This window comes from Lissotriton helveticus, chromosome 11, assembly GCF_964261635.1.
Source record: "Lissotriton helveticus chromosome 11, aLisHel1.1, whole genome shotgun sequence".
In the NCBI taxonomy this organism is placed as follows: Eukaryota; Metazoa; Chordata; class Amphibia; order Caudata; family Salamandridae; genus Lissotriton; species Lissotriton helveticus.
The window spans coordinates 172,035,504-172,057,875 of NC_136072.1; the positions used below are offsets into that span (position 1 = coordinate 172,035,504).

Here is a 22,372-nt window from a genome sequence, read left to right on the forward strand (position 1 = left end):
TATTCTAATATGTGGAGCTTGCTCTAATATTCACTCTCTCAATCTACAGGATATGTAAGACAAGTTTTTTTACCCAAACCGAATACTTAGAGGTTGCTATTTTTATTGCTAAGAACTTAGACTGTAGTAAACCTAGTGAAGGATGTGCTTGGTCCTGACCATCAATACTGCTTCATCTGCCCAGGATAATGGGTCTCTATAGTTATATTACACTTAACTTGCAGATGATAAGTGTAACATACTTACATTACAACTATCTATGGGAAATTACTAGCCATTCAAGTTCCCACACCATCTTCATGACTACAATGTAAATCCGGTGAACAAACCAATCCCAGCACCGTCAGTGGTGAAATCATCACACAATGCAGACTTAGTAGTACACCACTCACATACCGTGTCTTCTAATGGGAATGCAGCTGAAGTTTGAACTATGTCAAAATATTTGCATCAGTATTTGAAATTCAAATGCATATATGTTTGATCAACGCCAGCATATTTCCCCCAAATGGTCGGCAGCTGCTTTTTTAGTTCATCCCTGGTGCACCTTCCTAGTCTCTTGATGAAAGGAAAGTTTGTCACTTCCATGCTTCAGTCTACTATGCATTATTTGTGCATGGACAAATGCGTGGGTCATTCCACTGTTTGCTAAATCACCATGTTTGAGCTGGGGCTAGTATTCTGGCCACCACACACCGGTTCGTTTGATGCACTGAGCAAGGTTATCCTGTCTCGGAAATGAAGGCACTTCACAATCCTATGTCAGTGAGAGGGTGCTGCACATGGTACATTTGGCCTATGTCACCAACAAGGTGTTACAGTAAAGCTCTTGGTCCCTTTTGGAGCAGCTGATGTACTACCCCCCCCCCCCCCCCCACCCCCGTATAAGGTTCTGTGCAGTTTCTTCCACTTTACGTCAGCCAAACTAAGTCTTAAATTGTCGTCTCAAGCTACCTTTCATGTCTCATAGTTTTTTCTGATTTTGCCCTGGCTGCATAAACATAAGCTTGACTCTCCTTTCCAAGCTCTAAGGTCATCTTGTGGATTGTAGAATGCTCAACAAACCATATTGAGACTGCTTTTAAACATGCCCATTTTTACACCTAAAGCCTTGTCAGTTGCTGTATGTCCGGTTATGGCTTCGTGGTTGCTGGATTGTTCCTCCACTCATCACGGAAGAACTCTGACAGTGTGCTGGTGGCGTCTGACTTGTCTTTGCATTTGAAAAACCTTCTTTGATTGGTTGCTTGAGACATGTGCTATGGACCTGCTCTGGGGACTTGTGGTCAATCAGTGCGGGGCAACAAGTACAACAATAAGAGATTGGAGGTATAGCAGGGGCAATAAAACCACTCAGCCTAAGTTACAGTGAATATAACTGATGCATGCGAAGGATTGAATAGGTTGTATTCTATCCTTTTGTTTATGCCAAGATTTAATGGGTAGAACACATACAAAGGGTAAATTCCCATGTGGGCATACAGGTTATACCCACATGACTACCTCTATGTGTGGAAAATTCCGTTCCGCTCGCGGAATTTGCGGAATGTGGGTAATTTCGCGTTCCGCAGAGAACGCAGAATTTCCAAATATTTTGCGATCCGCGCATTTGTGGAATCTTTTATTTGTTCGCGCTTTCAAAATGCGTGTTCGCGAGATATTGTGCTCCGAGCACGCAAACAGCGTTCCCGAACAGGAAACAAAGCATTGCGAACGGGCGGAACAAGCAATTCCGCTTGTTCGCGGAACTTTTGCGTGCTCGTGGAGATTTTTTACCATTTCGCGGAGCTTTGCGTAGCGCGACTACGCAAATTCCGCCCACCCCTATGCCCACCAGGGCCAGTTAGTACTAACGGCTCAGACTGAGGCAGAGGTCTGTAACTTCCTGGGCTTCAGGAGGGTGCAGAATCCACTCAGTGCCACCCTCAGGAGAACTCCAGTCACCAGCTGCAGCCCCAGGTAAAAGCTCAGCAGTGTCTGAGTTTGCACATGCTGAGGTACAGTGCCATGAAACACTAGCAAAAGAGTTCCTGTGAGCTAGTGAACAACAAGAAATAGGTCCCTCAGGAATGTTGATACCTCCACATGGCTTGAAGCTTTAGTCCTGTGACCAGCTTCTGCATATGTGCAGGAGGACCCAGACATGGAAGCAGTGAGGCAGCAGGTAAGGGGTTTCTCATCCAGCAGATGTGCAGTGGCTTGCTGCGATCCCATACAGTCCCTCAACCCTGTCAGCTCACACTAGGAAATTACACAGGTCTGGTGGTTTAGTATACTATTGCGTCCACTGTAGGGTCCTGTGTTAGCCCTCATAGTCACAGGTTCAGATCCTGCTGGGTCCACTCAGCCTTTCATCCTGTTGAGGTCAATAAGCTGAGTACGATTGAGTTGGGCAACAATAAACATCTGTTATTCAGGCAGCAAGACACCCTTCTGGGTGAACATGCGCTATACAAATCCATGTTATGTTATGACAGGTCCCCTCAATCAGCAATAAAGTGCTGATGAGAATCAGGTTAGGCTGATCCTAAGACGGCAGAAGTTCATCAACACCCGCCTACCTGGGTTGGCCCCATCCACCCAGGACAAGCACTCAATAGATCCTCAATGAGAGTCGACTACATGGGCCACTCGAGTGAATGTGTCCAGCAGGACACACCTGTAGTGTCCTGCTGGCCACTTTCTAGTGTCTCAGCAGGCACTAGGTTACCAGCCACTCCCTTGAGGGCTGGCCTTTACACCCACCACACACCCATCTAAGACAGGTGTCACCTGCCAATAAAAGAGTCAGAGTGCACTTGCTCGAGGCCAGTTTTAGTAACAATACCCACTGTGTATGTCTTTGTGAATTATTCACTAGCATGCAGGCCTGGAGCCCATGACAACACACTGACTGCCATATTAAGTAGTGATGGACACATTTGGGAGTCGAGATGCCCCATGCCTACCTAATTTCCAAGGAATGTCCACCTGCCAAGCCACACAGCAAGAGGCCATCAGCAGTAGCCTACCTGGGGGGCAAGCTTCCAGTAAAGTACGAATGGTGATGGTACTGGTCGCTCACTATTGAACATCCGTGCACATATTTCTAAGTGTCCAGATGCTCAGCAGTGAGCGACCAGTAACATCACCAGCTGTCTTGCTCCTGTTTAGGATTTAACAGCTGAGAATATCCAGGTTTCATCCAGATTATCTGGATTTTTGCTGCACAATTCGTGTCTTTTGTGGTCATGATCAATTTCCTAAATGCCATCCGATTTTTATTTGCCTTTCCCTGAAATCAGTTACTACTAGAGTTTTGCCCGAATTTCAGTATAGGTTTTTGCACTTTTAATTATATGTCTGGTGCATCTTAGATTTGTTTTGACCGTATAGGGTATTGCTAAGAAATTATTTAAATTCAGTATCACATATTGTTCCCAAAATAATGACTTGCAGTTGTGGATAACTAACTTTGTTTAATGATGCAATAAAGAGGGTGAAGCTTGCCACTTTTCCCCATATTACCAATATATGGTGCATTCCTGCTCTCTGCATGCGCTGGCACAAAATCTGCTGCCTAGCACTAACACAGGCACCCTTGTGCCGTGGTGCAAGTATGCCTGCGTTTCAGATGGGATTATTCTTGTGCATGAAGGGATACCTTCCTGCATAAAATCAATCCTTTGAGGCTTGTTTCTCTTTCTAAGTGTTCTGTGGAATGCAGCACGTGTAGAAGGAGGAAACAACGAAGAGAAATAAAAATATTTCTCATTGTTGCGACTCCCCTTCGAAGGTGTATCGTTTTTATGCATTCCCAGGTTTACAAGGCTAGGTATATCAGGGAATGTGTCAGAATCCTTTGGTGGATGGGTGGGAACACCCACACTACAACCATGGAATACCTTCCTGGGGCAGCAACGCAGGGCCACAAAAGGTGGCCTTGCGTTGCTTGGTAAGTCAGACTTTTGTATTGTGTTGCCCTTACGACACCTTGCGTGACGCAAGGGCAACACAATACTATGATAAATCTGGGCCAAAATGTTTTTCATCATACCTTTGCTTTAACGTTTGAATGTGCTTGAAAGTTGGAGCATAAAGACATGGTAGATGTTACTGCATGGTATGGTAACGGAACCTGTATAGCGCAAATGTTCGCCAATGCTTCTTTGGGCTCACACCATCACCCAAAAGCACTTATTTGATTTGACTCTATGATTTAAACAGGTGTGTTTTTAGAAGTTGCCTAAAACAGGCTTAGATTTTAGCTATAGAGGTTAGAAAACCTAGCTCAGCGTCTATCCCCACGATTTCTTATAAATGAAGTAGGTGGGTGTATGGCTCTGACAAAGACAACCAGATTCTGCCTAGAACTGATATCTCCTATTTTCAGTCAAAAAAACAGGAAGCAAACAAGATGTTTCGACCAGGCTGATGGAATCTGATTCAACATATAATATTCTTTGCAGGAATACTTTGCAGCGGACAGTGGCAACTTTTCCATGTTCAGTTCAATAGAATATGGTGGGAAGGACCTCATCTTTAAGGACGCAACAGAAAGAATTGTGGCAGTGGGCGATAAAGACACGTATACAGAATGGCTTGGTAAAGAGTACATCGACTCACTGGAAGGAATGCAATGCAATGGAAAAGGTAAGACATCAATGTTGATTTCTTTGTCTAGATATAAGATCAGACATTTTTTATGCTCAATATTAACCCTAAAATGTGTGTAGTAAAAGCACTGTCCATTCCTCCTATTGCAAAATTCTCTTTGACTCATACAGAGCACTTGGTGGATTGATAGTCTCCTAGACACCTATAAAATCAAAACTATAGTCATAAACTCTGTTTTGAATAATATGAGTCGTACACGGTAGGACTACTCATATGCTACAAAATACAATTCACAAATCAACATGCAGAGACCTGCTTGTCCTATCTTTTTAGGTCTCGGCTAGCGTAAGGCTGCGCACATGCGCAGTCTCGCTGGCGAGACTTAATGACATAGAGGTATTTTCACTAGCGAGGTTAAGCCCCGCCCCTCTTTTCCATTGGCTGGCGTCACTGTTCATGCTAAACGGTGGCCAGCCATTCGAGAAGAGGTCCTAGTGACGTTCTTCTTTATCTTTTAGCCCCGTCCTTTTCAGACTGGGTTCTTTGACTTACTGGTGGTGTAAAAGGTTTCTTATCTTCTTTTTGGGCGAAACAAATGGCCCCATGAAGAAGCTAAGGAACCTTTTACCACAGCAGTAAGTTGGGGCACCCAGTCTGAAAGGGACGGCTCTAAAAGAGAAATTTCTTTCATGTTAGTATAATCGCGGCACCCGCGCTTTGCTTTTAAAATGTTACAAGTAAAGCGCGGGTCCCGAGATTATACCAAAATGAAAGAACTTCTATTTCTTTGATTTTGGTATAAACGCGGCACCCGCGCTTTACTTTCAAAATGTTACAAGTAAAGCGTGGGTGCCGCGATTATCCTAAAATGAAAGAAATAGATCTTTTTTCTATTTCTTTCATTTTGGTATAATCGCGACACCCGCGCATTACTTTTAAAATGTTACAAGTAAAGGCGTGTGCCGCAATGATATCAAAATTTAAGAAATAGAAGAAACATCTATTTCTTTCATTTTAGTATAATCGCGGCACCCGCGCTTTACTTGTAACATTTTGAAAGTAAAGCGCGGGTGCCGCGATTATACCAAAATGAAAGAAATAGATGTTTTTTCCATTTCTTTCATTTTAGTATGAAGCAAGACTATTCAAAGATGGCCGCTTCCCGTGCAGTCGTCTGATCCTATTTACGCTATCTGCGCGTGCAGTTGCAGTGTGGAGCGCAGTCACCGGGCTCTTAGTTTCGTTTTTTCTAGCGGTGTGCACAGCTCTATGTAAGCGATTTAGTGCCGGGAAATACTTTCCACAAGCTGCGAGCAGACACTTTAAAGAGCACAACCCGGGAGCATTAGACTTTTGGGCTTTTGTTCTATGTACATGTGTGATAGTGGAATTGTTGTTCATCGCATTACCACGGCAGACCAAGCAGTTTGTCTCTGTCAACGGCGCATACAGTGGGTAAGTGGGGTCATTTGTATGCGTCATCCTTAACTTCCTGTGTGCCAGGAAATGTTTAAATGAAACAAGTTCTTCTGAAGTCGGACAGTAGTCTTGTGGGGGGAGGGGCGAAATGCAGCGCCTGTCCACCTCACGATAAAGTTGTCCTCAGTGAGGTTTTCAGAACAACGAACCCAATGTCTTCCCTCAATTATCCGTCCCCTGACCACTCTCTCACAAGAGGAGTGGTTGAAAGATTTGTTCAGGTGTTTTTTTGTTTTTTTTTTTGTTTTTTTTTTTGTTTTTGTGTCTTTCTGTTCAAGAAATTTGACATGACTTGTTTGTGCCACAACACGGGAGCGCGTAAAGGAGGCGACGGCGCTGAAAGGCTCTCAGACCTGCCTCTGTTAGCACCATGGTGGGAAGTCGTCAGACTTTTAGTAGAAAGACTGTGCACACTGCACCCCTTTCGCTGCCCCCCCCCCTGCGAGCGCCACCGTATTGTGTTCCAACGTAAAGTTCATTGGGTGAAGGAGTCCTTCATCAAGACACCAGAGGAACTTTACGTTGCCTAGGGAGTCCTTCATCAAGACACCTGAGGAACTTTACGTTGCCTAGTACCTTCTGGGCAGTAATGCACTCTCTCACTTAACAACCCAGTGTAGTCTGGGAGTTGTAGTACTGCCTCTCCTCAATTGAATCTTTTTTTTTTTAGGAAACGTGGTGTCCCAGGCGACACGGAGTCTTGTAAACTTTCCTTGGCGGAACAAATCAATGGGCCAAGTGTGCTAAGTTCATATTTTAGCCGCTCACAGTTTGTAGAACCTACCGTTCTGCATTCTGGGGCTAGTAGGCCTTCACTAGTAAAGCAAAGTTGAAACTACAAGATCCAAAATACTAAGTGCCTGTAGTTTACACATAATAGCTGTTCGAGCTAAAGTAGGAGTGGGTTGGCAAGATGTCCCAGCAACTGTGGCCTCACCAAGAACAGTCACAAGTTCCATTCTCAGCAGGGCCACTGCTTCCTTTCATCCTTCTAGATCGGTGTCCGAAGTACTGTTTAATTGGGTCACTTTTTAAGTGGCAGCCCCTAGTCTGCTCCTAGTCTGCCGCTGTTAGAACTGAGCCGAGAGGGTTCACTTGGGTTTCTGTGCAAACTCATTCCCGTGGGGGGTGGGGTGTCTGTTTGTACTGACCCCAGGGGTGAAACCTTGCTCCATTGAATCCAGTTACCGTATTTTGAGTCCTAGCCTTTATATGACAGCCCCGCGCCCAGTTATTTTCTGTCTGTCTCCATGGCTTGAGATTCGAGCTCAGATGATCGTGCACCTGACCGGCCTATTTAGTGACAGGAGTGCAGACATGGTGTCCCAACACACGCAGTTAAGTATCAACACTGAGACACTTACTAGAAATGCACCCCAGATCTCTGAGAGGCAGAGATTTTATAAGGCATGGGAAAAATGGGCTCTGGCCATTCTGAGTTATAATATAAACTCTGAAAGTCTCCACTCTGAAACGGATAACTGTACAAACCCCCCCCCCCCCCCACCCCACTCCCGTGGAGGATACCCACACCACTTTCTCTATCCCATCACACTTATTGAAGTCAAACCCAGCACTATTGCTTTTCTTGTTAGAGGAATATGCATGCATCCTGTTGTATCTCATCCTGCACCCCACACTTTTCTTGCACAGGCAGCGAAATGCAATGCAATAGGTCTCGCATTTGCGAGAGATTAAGCTATTGGCATTGTAAATGACAATGCCATTTATTTATCTGTTTTCAAAACCAACACATAAATAAAAAGTTTAACATTTACAATGCCAATAGCTCTAAATTTTGCAAAGGCGAGACTATTGCATTGTAAATGCTTGTTTATACGTAGCTCTCTGTCAGCGTGGCAGAGATCTTTGCACAGGTAAGTATACAATTTAGGCGTAAATATGGGATGGAACAGGTGAGTGGTAAGAAAATTGGAAATAATTACTCAAAAATGGAAGAGGTTTAAGCAAATGTATGAAAGTATTTACAGAGAGACATGTTATGGTAATACACTCACTCACTAAGGAGTAAGAAGGCCACTGCTGTTCACAAAATAGACTAAAGTTACTCTAGTCCATATATATATGTTTTGCATGGCTGCATGCATCGAACTCCACGCCAGACACAGTGTGGGTGGGGGGGTTGCCTGCCCATGGGGTGCTCGACGTGGCCATACCAACATCACGCACAGCCAAAGACCATGCGTGCCAATAGACACCTGGGTGCAGGGTCTCACCACAGGCCAGGTTCTGCAAGCACCCGCAAGCTGCGGCGATGCACAGCAGAAGGTTGTCTGTCTGTGGGATGGTTGAGCACAAGCCCTGTAGCCAACCCTGCACCAGGCTTTGCACATGGGGGCTGGCTGCCTGCTGGTGGTTGAATGCTTGGCTTGGCTGCAGCCCTGGTCTTGGTCTTACAGTCAACCTCACTCCACAGACAGTCAAAGGAGTACATGGCAAGTTTATAGTTATTTCTGGTAACTATAACCTGCGCCCTTGCCATGCACTGCTTCTGACCTCACATATTACAATGCTCATGACATGTCTGTGACATGATAACATTACTGATGACGTCTGAACTGATATTGTTGACGGCAACACTGTGCATAGCAGGTACTCAGATTATAGTTACTTGAAGTAACATTAACTGTTACATTTTTGTGTTTTTTTTGCTTAGAAAGTTGAGTTAAACTGACATGTTCACCTAACTATAATGTCACTTTAACCGTTATTTTTTCAGTGCATCTAAATCTATAGATCTGTATCTATATATATATTTGTGTTGACATTTCTACAACATTGCTAATTAGACAATATATCATTTAAAAAAGTAAATAGTAAAGTTATTTAATAAAAAACAAAATTATAGTTTTCAAACTTTATAAAAAATACACAAAATGTACATTAATGAAACACATAGTTACCAATTGAAAATATGCTTGGAAGGGTGGGGTTTGCTTTGTTTTGATTGAAAGTGTATTTATAAAATTAGTTAATATATTTAAATTATATAAATATTTTTAAAAACATTTATTTTGAAATGTTTAAATGATTTCACAATTACATTTTTCATTTGAATATATATATATCTATATATATCTATATATATCTATATATATCTATATATATATATATATTCTTTGTGGTGGAAGTAACGTTGTTACCAGGATCTCCGTTCCTGGCTCTAGAGCTCGCCCTGCAGGACCCGAGGCACCCGGTAAAATGGAGAACTTTGTGGATTTAATTGAGGGTGCGTGGTCCGCTCATGAAAGCGCCAGCAAGAAGGATTTCCTCTGCAATTTGGTAGTTTTCTGTTGAGAAAGGGAGAAGGGAATGAGAATTCTTTCCCCGGCGGCATCGCATGACAAGCGGTTATTTTATGAGAACGGAGCAAACCGCACTATGCAGAGATGAAGTATGGATTTTTCATTGGGACATTGCAAATACACGCCACTGATGCTAAACTGTAATTATGCCATGTCCCGATGCCAGTTAACAAAGAACAGTGCAAGACAGCAAGGAACGTTGCACTCTGGGGCTTGTAGTATGTGTCAAGCCATGTGACCACTGGGACTACTATTGACTACTACACTCACCTGTGACCAAGGCTTAACGGCTGAAACGCGTAAGGATATATGGGTGTATTCAGCTCCGTTTTCAAGACGCATTAAAGTCTAGCTTGCCAATCAGTCGATGTTGGGCTCTTCTTTGTGGTGGAAGTAACGTTGTTACCAGGATCTCCGTTCCTGGCTCTAGAGCTCGCCCTGCAGGACCCGAGGCACCCGGTAAAATGGAGAACTTTGTGGATTTAATTGAGGGTGCGTGGTCCGCTCATGAAAGCGCCAGCAAGAAGGATTTCCTCTGCAATTTGGTAGTTTTCTGTTGAGAAAGGGAGAAGGGAATGAGAATTCTTTCCCCGGCGGCATCGCATGACAAGCGGTTATTTTATGAGAACGGAGCAAACCGCACTATGCAGAGATGAAGTATGGATTTTTCATTGGGACATTGCAAATACACGCCACTGATGCTAAACTGTAATTATGCCATGTCCCGATGCCAGTTAACAAAGAACAGTGCAAGACAGCAAGGAACGTTGCACTCTGGGGCTTGTAGTATGTGTCAAGCCATGTGACCACTGGGACTACTATTGACTACTACACTCACCTGTGACCAAGGCTTAACGGCTGAAACGCGTAAGGATATATGGGTGTATTCAGCTCCGTTTTCAAGACGCATTAAAGTCTAGCTTGCCAATCAGTCGATGTTGGGCTCTTCTTTGTGGTGGATATATATATATATGTATATATATATATGTATATATATATATATTACCTACTGGCGGTCGCCAGTAGGTAGTTATAGTTAGGACCTAGTTTCCATAGGAAATACGCAACATTCTATTGAGAATAACTTTGGCGCCGGTGGACGAATCTTTGCGAATTTCTCAAAGAAGATGGCCTGCTCCGCTTCGCTCCTTCCCTGAAAGTTTGGGGGGGATTCGTCAAGTTGGGGCTGAAATAAAAGGGGGTCCCAAAATGTGTTTTCCCCATGTTATTTTCCGTAGGACGTTTAGACACGGCTACAGCTCGAACGGCTGAATAGATTTATAAGAAATTTGGTAGAAAGGTAGAGTCCAGCTCGCAGATTACGCTTTTCTTTGAATGGTGTAAATCTGTTCAGTAGTTGCTGAGAAAATTAACTTTGAAAAAATATATATTGGGCTACATTGGGCTATATATATGTTAGAGCCCAAATGTAGCCCAATGTAGCCCAAAGATGGCCACCAGAGACAAAAAAAAACCAAATGTAGCCCAAATATCAGCCAGATGTAGCCCAACTATAGCCCAATGACAGAATGTCCCAGAGTGTTCTAAAGAACAACTAGAGCGCTAACAGTCTTACTTATGACAAAAGTATGGCACACCTGAAGTCATCTTGATTGGAATAAAGTGTTAACACTTAAAACATTTAATTTGCAAAGGAACAAAATGAGGGGGTTCATTTTGCCATAGAAATTATGATTAGTGCTGAAGAAAGAAAAATTAGGGCACATTTTGAGTGACTTCTCAAATCCTCTTATATTTCATTTAAAAAATTCTGATATGCAGTCTCCCAAGATGGCCACCAGAGGCAAAAGAGCCCAAATGTAGCCCAAATATCAGCCAGACGTAGCCCAACTATAGCCCAATGACAGTAGTTAGGACCTAGTTTCCATATGAAATCCGCAACATTCTATTGAAAATAACTTTGGCGCCGGTGGACGAATCTTTGCGAATTTCTCAAAGAAGATGGCCTTCTCCGCTCCGCTCTTTCCCTGAAAGTTTGGGGGGGATTCATCAAGTGGGGGCTGAGATAAAAGGGGGGTCCCAAAACGTGTTTTCCCCATGTTATTTTCCATAGGACATTTAGACACGGCTACAGCTCGAACGGCTGAATGGATTTATAAGAAATTTGGTAGAAAGGTAGAGTCCGGCTCGCAGATTACGCTTTTCTTTGAATGGTGTACATTTGTTCAGTAGTTGCTGAGAAAATTAACTTTGAAAAAATATATATTGGGCTACATTGGGCTATATATATGTTAGAGCTCAATGTAGCCCAATGTAGCCCAATGTAGCCCAAAGATGGCCACCAGAGACAAAAAAAAACAAATGTAGCCCAAATATCAGCCAGATGTAGCCCAACTATAGCCCAATGACAGAATGTCCCAGAGTGTTCTAAAGAACAACTAGAGCGCTAACAGTCTTACTTATGACAAAAGTATGGCACACCTGAAGTCATCTTGATTGGAATAAAGTGTTACACTTAAAACATTTAATTTGCAAAGGAACAAAATGAGGGGTTTCATTTTGCCATAGAAATTTTATATATATATATATTCACTGAAAAAACCATAGGTTTTAAACACGTTATAGTTAGGAAGTAGCATTTAAAAAACCTATGAAATTCACTGAAAAAACCATAGGTTTTACACACGTTATAGTTAGGAAATAGCATTTACAAAACCTATGAAATTCACTGAAAAAACCATATGTTTGACACCAGTTATAGTTAGCTGGAAATTTTACTCGCATAAAACCAATGAAATTCCCACGTTATAGTTAGTTGGACTCACTATAACCTGCGCGTGCAATGCACTGCTGATGACGTCACATATTACATCACTCATGACATGGTCAGTGACATCAGTCATGACATCACTGATGACACCATCCTTGTGACAGAGTGACAGACCTCTTTTCACTGTAATGTAACTCTTGAAACACATATTCAAAAATAGAAACTAAAATTTTCAAAAAAATGGAGATACCCATACCAGTTACAACAACCAATTCAATAATTCCACCATCTATATACACATCCACTCATTGATGAACAGTTCTTTATAGTCACTCGTACATATACTCACTCATGATATGTAGTGATACACCTATACATCCTGTTACACACCGACAGTCATCCAAAAGATACTCTCACACATATTCACACATGCAAATAAACTATTGAACATCCATTTATTTGCATATACAGCTATACACATACAACCACCTTACTTCTATGGAAACTTACACATACTTACTCGCTTAAATAATCAATTATAGAAACACATACTTATCTAAACAGGAACTCTTACAATCTCTTTCTCTCACATATACTCACTTATATACATCAATATTCACATATATTACATTAAAACATATGTAGTTACTGATAAAGACAATAGTGAGACAGTCATTCACACACTAACACACACATATACACATTCGTCCACCCATACAGTCCTGCACATATGCTGTCTTCAAAACACATACAAAGAGAGAGTCAGTCATTCATGCATCTATGTGTTAAGTAATACCCCCACCAAACCATACAAACACTCATACTGATACTAACAAAAACATCTAATAACCCATATACATACACATGTAGCTACTCACCAACCCATGCAACCACTTATACACAAAGTGAAACACTAATACATATATTTAAATATTTAAACATTACTCTCTAATATATGTATTCACTAAGATACACTTAATAAACCAGTTAACCAATCAATTCTAAAAAAAAAAAAATCCAAGTAATCACTTATTTAAACATTTATTCTTCCATCAACTTTTACATATACATATATAACACATATTTTTTTTTTTTAAAAGACACACATTCACTGGATAGTGCCATCAGTGATGTCATGACCACAGGATCAGGTGCAAGGATTTTATTCAGCACAGGAATAAATAAACGTTATTATTTTCTCTATACTCTCATATAGGGTGGTGATGATATCCACTTATGTGCGAAAATGTATTAGTGGCAGGTTTACACCTATAAATTCAGTATTGAATGTTTCCACCCTCTAAATTGAGGGAATGGGGACATGTAAGTCTACATCTATGTGTGAATCTATATGTGACTAGCGCAACATGTAGATTTTCACCTAGGCGCATGAGTTGATTTCAATGTATCTTTGTGAATAAGCAGTTATATTTTTCAGAGGGTCTACTTACACATTAGGGGCAGAGATAGATGCTGTGTATTGAGAGGTTGTACATTATCTAAAATACAAAAATTATTCCTCTATTTGCAAAATCTAGAATTATTGGATAATGGAAACACATTATTGACATGAATTTGCAGCATAAATGCTTCAGGTGTATCTTTTAGCCATCAAGTAGGCTCAAGGGTGCATGATCTGCAGGTGCTCCTAAACCCAGGAGTTTGAATGCTAACGATCAAATGATCGCTGCTATTGATCCTTTCGAATACATGCTGCAAATTTAACACACTAACCATCTTAGGTTATGCTTTGTTTCATGCTAAAGAGATCCTCCACATTCAGACTGATGAAAGTAAAAATTGAATCATTCCGCATTCTATTCAATCTTGCTTCATTCCACCGGATTCAAAGCTGCAGTACTATCACGTAAAGTCTGAATAATTTGTACATCCTCACAGAGACTACATGTACACTGCATGCACACACCACTTAATCTAATCCAATATGATGCTCTTTTCAAATGTCTCTGGTTTAAGTCCTATCAGATGGCTTCAATAAAATAAGACTTGTTACCAGACACATAACAGTGCCTGGAGGTCCTCCATCATGTAAGCCATGTTGACTGGCCAATAGAAATCCATATCTCAAATAGGTTATTTGCCTCAATACCTGTCCTATCTTTTAGCCTTTACTTCACTTCCGGTGGCCAGCAGTGCCACAGGATGTGCACTGAGTGAAGATTGTACAATGCATCCTGAACTTTGTTTATTTCAGGCAGCTGCAAAAAGAGTGAGGATGCTCTGTATTACTCTAATATTGACCGCTACCTTGAGCCAGAAACAATCTCCAGACAGAAGCGAACAACTTATGGTGAACAAAGTGGTACAAAAGGGGGTGGTGATGGACGGAGCATCTGAACCAATCAAACACTCATAAGTTGGCAGTGTATGCTCAGACGTGAGTCCCTTGCTCACTTTGCCACTGGATTCAAGCAAGCCTGACTAAAGACGGCTGAAATGCCAGAAACCGGTCCTATGAAGCTTGTTTCCGGTCCCGGGAAGGCCTGGCTTGGCAGTTCGGGATGTACTGTTCCCATGAGGCACAGGGTCAGACTGATTTGCATATGGCCATGTCTGAACTGGGGTGGCAGAGTGGGCTAAAGAACGGTGATGGATTAAACCCAGATCTGTTGACTGGGTGTGAGTGTTTGGTTGGTTCAGATGCTCCGTCCATCACCACCCCCTTTTGTACCGCTTTGTTCGCTATAAGTTGGCAGGGTATGCTCAGACTTGAGTCCCTTGCTCACTTTGCCACTGGATTCAAGCAAGCCTGGCTGAAGACGGCTGAAATGCCAGAAACCGGTCCTAGGAAGCTTTTTTCCGGTCCAGGGAAGGCATGGCTTGGCAGTTCGGGCTGGACTGTTCCCATGAGGCACAGGGTCAGACTGATTTGCATATGGCCATGTCTGAACTGGGGTAGCAGAGTGGGCTAAAGAACGGTGATGGATTAAACCCAGATCTGTTGACTGGGTGTGAGTGTTTGATTGGTTCAGATGCTCCGTCCATCACCACCCCCTTTTGTGCCGCTTTCTCAATAGATGTTTGTCTGAATAAAGGTAGCTCATCTACACATTTTCAGTTCCTTGGTAATTTGTCGCTGATAATTAGAGGCTTCAAAAGTGTCTGTGGTATAGACATAAAAACGAGAACTCCAGATGTTGGTTTAGGCACTGCTTCTATACATTCTTTAATTTCCCTATTATGATTTTCTTTGAAATTCTATTTTTAGATGTGTTTTGTCAGAATGGGGGCCATTGCCTTTGTTGCATTGTTCTGTTGACAGCCTTAAGACTGATTATTCATTCCATGGCTCCGCATATTGAATGATGAGGTGAATGACAGATTGTTAGGGGGGAAAGAAGAGCCTGCCATACTTCCAAAGACTGGTGCTAGACACCATATACTGAGTTTCAACTGACAGCAGGGCCATCCCTTTCTCCGCTGAATTATTCTTTGCTCCAAGGAGACAGCAGAGATATATCGCTCAATTTATTCACATACAGCAGATCTACCTCTCACATGCCACAGTCAGTACATCTATTGCTCACCTTTAGAAGATCAATCCCATGCTCAGATGGCTGGAATCTCACTTAGTGCAGACAGCAGAGATACCACTCATTGGTTACAGTCTACAGAGGTGTGCCTTTGCTCCGCTGAGCTATCCGTAGACTGGTGTGTCTGTTTAATTATCCATCGGTTGTGCAAGTCTATTTTGATCACCCATCTAGCTCATGAAGCCTTGACATAATGACTGAAGGACAAGGACACTTGAAGGTCAGGTAGGATTGGAATATGCAGCCTTGTGGTAAAGAAACCTTGGAGTTTACTTGGGCGGAAGAAGCAAAAGTATGGAACACAGAGACCTGAGTAGAGGGGACCAAGTGTGGAGCCACTGTCATAAATGAGTAGCAACATGGGAAAGTGGTACTCTTGAATAATAGAAACAGTGCAAGATAGGGACACACCTCTTACAACAACATGGTGTCAAGGGAACACTAACCTAAGTTGGAATGTTTCATGTGAACCTAGATCAGGATCTATGCTTCCCAGACTAGTACCAAAAACTCCACAAATACAGTCACGGAAAGAGCCTGATACACTGCCTTGGAGGTTGTTGGCAAGGCCATAAAATCTATTGCTCCAACATAACAACACAACCGTAACTGACCAATTTAGATGGACAGCCTTAAGACCAGAAACCTCACCAAAAGAGACAACCCACTACACAATTGAATTTTGCAGCGGTTAGCTTAGAAGATCCAAGCGCTCCCCAGCCAAAGAACACCTCATTGAGAATAATCATCACCCTCTAAACCACGGACCCACACAAATGTTTTGAAGAAAGCACAACTCCTGCTTGTGCAAAGCCCCAAAAGGCACTTGGCCTTGATGAGTCCTTTGCTGTAGAAATACACAGTAACATAGCACACAATCCCTCTTCCCTCAATGTCACAAGTTATTTAGTTGTAGAATTTCCTTTCTCTCAAGTGTGCAATCTAATGGGTCACCCAGCACCCTTTCCTGGCTATTGTAACCCCTTGGGTCATACAATTATTGAACTCCTGAACATGTTAACCTCAGTAAATTCAGTACTCCATCCCTCAGATTTGCAATCTCTTGGGTCTTGCAGGCCAAAGAATCCTCTTTCTCTATTTGTGGCTACATAATCCCACTTGAATGAATGTTGAAACTTCTTTTGGTTATACAAATCCTCTGTAATGATTGTTGTATTTTCTGAGATTATCCTTGACTAGTCCTCTTTGTTCAAAGCTGTAAACTCTTGGGTCACATCATCAACTTTCCATATATGTTATAAACTCTTGGATCATGAAGTCCCTATACCCAAGTTTTGCAGCCTGATAGGTCAATCTCAGGGTTGTAACAAGTGGGGGCATACAGTTCCCCAAGCCCTGAGCACATCATTTGTGCCTGAAATGTCCAAAATAAGTGTAACATGAATTTGTTGTCTTACATAATATTTCTCTTTCTGTCCCACAGCTGAAATACCTGTGAGGATAGGACCACTGCTGATGTCCAACATCCTTCTAACAAGGTTTATCTTGTGAAAATTAACAACAGAAAAGTCCTTCTTCAAAACGACATAAAGAATCCAAGAAAGCGTGGGCTAGATATTCTCTGTTATAAAACCACTACGATTCTGCAGGAAAGTTGCCCTTTTCTGACTAGTTCCTCCAAAGTTTTACTAGATCATAAAAGGGAAGTAGCTTAATCCTGAGTTTTTGTGAAATGCTTAATAAAGTCTCCAGAATTACCTATAATAAATTATTCAAATGTATCAAGGTTTTGCAAATACCGCTAAAAGAGAGAGCTGGCAGAGGAGCAGAAGATACCATTTTAATCTTTGCAGCAGAAGTATTCCTTGTATACACTGACTCTTTTTTTCTTATATGTAAAAAGTTCCTCCAAGGTAGAGGAAATGTTGGATAGTCATACTGAATTGGGGAAACTCACTAGAAAGTAGAACTTGAACAACTAATGGTTGACCAGATTTGTCATCATTTTATTTGCTTTTATTGTGTCATCTCAGATATGGAAGTCTGTTGGAAACTGCAAGTGATGCATCTGAAGGACGGTATCTATTGCCTTACTGTGTACTGGGGTAGAAATTGTAGCAACATGTGCTATGGATTTAGTGCAGACATCAGCACAGCACTTCTACTTTCGGAAGTTACAGAAGGAAGGAAAGCTGAATGTTCACCAAAGAGCTCCAATAAAGAAAACAAAACTAATGAGTGCATTGATTTTTTTTTTAAATCATTTTTATTGGGTGTGTTAACCTGAGTTAACAACATTATTTGAAAATTCCGCAAATAGGAATCACAATGTCAACTGCCTCTCCATGTTTGCCAAGCTGGATATTTCATTTTTAATTTGTTCATGTTTCATAAACCATATTAATGTTTTGAACAAAGATGTCCGAAAAATATCATTGGCTTGATAAATAAGATCTCTGTGGAGTACAGGATGAGCAACGGATGAAAATACCAAAGAAAGAGATTTTTTTAATGTAAAACAAATATTTAGTGGCTTGGTCAGTGCAGTTGCTCCTTCACAACACAGACCTAACGTAGGACTTTTGGAAAGTGTTCACGGTGGTGGCCATCATTAATGAACTAGAGATTGTAATGAATTAACGTCAACAGCCAATGGTCCTGTTCTTATGATCTTGATGATGAAGAGCAGATGTTGGTAAACAATACCAACACAAAATGTTTAACTTAGGTTTGAAAATGTTAAATAAACACTAAGGGCCTGATTTAGACTTTGGCGGATGGAATTTACTCCATCAGGGAAATGGAGTAAAGTACTCCGTCGCTCCGAGGGAGTACCCGGGCCGTATGCTAAATTTAAAGCTGTCAAGTGGCCAAGCAGACATCTCTTGCATTGGCAGGAACCGCTATCATGGTGGTTTCTGACAATAGATTAAAAGTTTGACAGACATCTCCATCAACATGACGGAGCCATACGGCAAACTTTCAATGTTTTATTTATTTTCAAAAACAAAATCCTAAAGCATTGACTCGCTCACCATGGGAGCTTAACAGCATGAAGTGGGGGCCATGGAGTGGGTCGTTTTGCCGGTTTCACTGCCCCTTATTGCCAGGTTTCACCTGTCGGTGATGGACATTGAAAAGTTGCCGGTTGTTCACCCACTCTAAATACAGCAGGCAGACAAATGGCAAAGCCTCAGATGGCTGTTACTCTGTTGCATGGAAGTCAGTCGAGCAGAAAGGAAGGTTGTTTTTCAGTGTCCTAGACCTCCGTGTAGCCTTTGATCTGGTGGACCGGAACTGCTTATGGGGAACCATGATAAAATGTTATATTCCAAAGGGAAGTTTGACCCTACTACAGGAGCTAAATAAGCATAATTGGGCCCAGGTCATTGTGGACACATAGGGGACATTGACACAGAGAATAGCAATCAATAATGGACTTTTTAAAATTGTATCAGTTTAGGTATGAATTTTGTTGTTGAAATTTTAAATATTGCAATATTTAATTTTGAAATTGTTAGGATAAGGTGATTATATGTGTAATTATGTTGTTTAAAGACCATTGGTCTAAATAAACATTTATTTGACTGACTGTTGGGCTGTCGAAGCTGTATGTCGTAGTCGGATAGTGTTTGCCGTAAACATACTGAAGTCTGTCCAACTCTAAAAGAGGCAGATGCACCTTCAGTTTGGCAGAGAGGGTACTCTGTTGCCTTCGCAACAATTTACGCTCTCTGCCAAACCTGAAATTGGGGCCAAAATTACGAACGCAAAGTACTTAATGTAATAACTGGTCATTCATGTTCATGCTTTGACCGGTTTCTTCTATCGTGTAAATTGTTACTGACCTCTCATGTGGATCATCTGACCTGGACTCGATACCTCAATGGATGCTAAATTATAGCACCTTAAAATCTCTGCAAAGTGTGAGTTATGTTTCCCCTGTTCAACAGTTAGTTTTAGTTGTTGGAAGTATGTGGTGTGAATTGACAGCAGCACTACTACCTCAACTTTTTTTGACACAATGATACATCCACACAAAGCTTTATACTGGCCAAACGCCGCAGGATAAGACACAGCCTGGGCTACTGTAAGACAATGCCACAAAGTCATGTAATATCAGATTAATAGGAGCGCTTGCACTTAAATTGGGAATCCAATGGGAGTACATCTCTCATTGCCCAGTGTTCATGCCAACCTACAGACAGACTTTTTAGTTCATACCAGCCACCATAATGTACCCCCACAATTCAATATGCCCTAAAAGATTGGTGTACCCAATTCAGAAACCCAGTTGCACCTCTATGCTAACAGAAGGGATGTAAAAAGTACCATCTGTAGGCTCAAATTAGAGATTCTGGTAGAAGTTTGTACCTGTAGTGTAGACAGAATGAACTATCTTGAAAAACCTGAAAATAACATGGTAAGCAGATTTTCCACAGTCAGGAATGTAAGGTTGGAACTTAAAGGTAGGATCACATTAGCTCCCATGAAGAGGGTGAGATCATGTGGTAACATCCACTTAGGGCATTTTACACGTTCCCTGGATGTAGGTGCGGGGGTAGCTATGTACTGGAATTACAGGATACTTCCCACATAATGAGGAACAGCACTTGGATTGAGTACGGTTCTTTTTGTTTGACCTTTTCTGGGGGAAATATTGACCCAAATCCACAAACATTTACCACCTGTTTGCAGTAGGTAGTAATGTTCGGGGGGCTTTACTTTCAGTTTTGGTGAGGGGGATGGGTGTGGTGAGAGGGCCTAGTGGATTTAGTTTGAGCCGAGGGAGATTTTTCGTCTCTCCCCCATTCTGCAGCATGTGAGCTGGTGTGGCTGGGCACAGAAGTTGGCAGGAGCAAACATAGCTCTGCTGACGAATCAGGGTTCAAATGATCAGGTCTGGAGTATACAGACCTGATCATTTCTGTCCCGGTGATAAAAAGAATGGTATACTTGCCCAGCACTGTATCCACCATGGGGCTACTGCTCTGGGCAACTCGTAATGAAGCCCACAGATGGATAGTTGTGGATATCCAAAAATATTTTCTATCCTATTTGCACATGTACATTTGCAAGTGTGAAAGCATAGAGAAAAAAAATCCTTTACAGGCCAATATTTTCAGGTGTTGTATGGAGAAGCCAATTCCATACAAGGAACTATATTTTACATGCAGAAATGTTTCCAATAAAAACAAGTTACAAGTGTAAATTAACATTTTGGATTTACCTCCCGGCACACAGTCCAAAAGTAAGCATAATCATGGAGGGGGGTGCAAGGAGAGCTTTCATTTATGTCGTTCCAACGCACAATTCTATACAAATGGTAGGAGGACACCCATGATGTGTACATTTCTGCACTTTTCCACCAGTATTTGCATGTACCCTTACTGCAATTTCCATGGACTTTCAGGATATTTTATGTATTGGTGAACAAACGCATAGATTTGCCCTGAAGACTCAGTGTTGATCTTAACACGCTAGGAGCCCAATATACAACCGTATGTTCCAGCCACAAAGCCTGCAGTTAGCAAAATCACATGCTTTGCGACTGGATAATACTTAGTCGCATTACACTGTGTGTATTTTACGAGTCAGAAATGTCTTTCCACTTTGCAAATTGTCTTTTTATTATTCATTGCGAAACGCAAAGAGGATGGGAAACAACCTTTACAACACAACTTTTACATCGCACTACCATTACAACGCAGTCATTACATCGCAACATCCTTTACATCGCATGCCATTACAACGCAACCATTGCATCGCATGTCACTACAACGCATACCATTACAACGCATGTCATTACAACGCAGTCATTACAACGAATACCATTACAACACATACCATTACAACGCATAGTACCCTTACACTATCCAACACTTACCCTACTGTTGCACCCCCTGGAGTTAGAATAATAATTTTTACCCCTATACTATCAAACACTTACCCTACTGTTGCACCCCCTGGAGTTAGAATAGTAATTTTTACCCCTATACTACCCAATACTTACCATAAATGCAATGTAATTGTATGTGTTGTAATGGTGTGCATTGTTAAGGTAGTATGCGATGTAATGGAATGCGTTGTAAAGGTAGTTTCTTAAAATGCGATGTCGTGTCATGCGATGTAATGGAATGTGTTGTAAAGGATGTTGCGATGTAAAAAATGCTTTGTAAAGGCATGCGTTGTAAAAGTATGCGTTGTAACGTCATACAACCAAGAGGATGGACCATGAAAGTACTGCCTCCTTTATTTCTCTGCACTTGCAAACCATCTGACAGACACTTGCATCCGACTTGGGGCAGTACTTGATTCACAAAGTGCCAGGTGTTCCCATGAGTGCTGATGATTGGTTTGGTTCCATCGCTGTGCTGGCTTCTCAATCAATTTGACTTAAATCAATTTAACTGTCATGCGATCTGGTCCTCTCGTCCATACAAAACCCTAGAGGTACAATAGAACTGATACAATTTTAAAATCACCCCTGGGGACCATGTACCTATTCTGTGTGCATAATTAGCAATTGCCCCTAGAGATTTTGTCATATCCCTTAGATTCCCCCCTTTCAGAATTTTCCAATTTAATTTATCATCAAACACAACGCCCAGGTATGACACTAGCTAGACTATGTGAGCCTGCCTTGAACGTTTTTGATCTAGACCCTCCATTGCCTAGCTCCATCACAAAGGATCTAGTAAAATTAGGGGACAGGTCCAACCCAT

The 22,372-nt window shown here is 41.8% G+C and overlaps 1 protein-coding gene across 1 annotated transcript in view; it reads left to right on the top strand.

Moving 5' to 3' along the window:
- MELTF (melanotransferrin) overlaps window positions 1-17,882 on the top strand; it is a 389,430-nt gene extending 371,548 nt beyond the window's left edge. Inside the window, exons 15-16 of the mRNA XM_078666484.1 lie at window positions 4,449-4,632; window positions 17,131-17,882. Coding sequence (XP_078522610.1) covers window positions 4,449-4,632; window positions 17,131-17,198 — 252 coding nt within the window. The 3' untranslated portion in view covers window positions 17,199-17,882. The remainder of the gene's footprint in view (window positions 1-4,448; window positions 4,633-17,130) is intronic.
- Window positions 17,883-22,372: the final 4,490 nt, after the last annotated feature.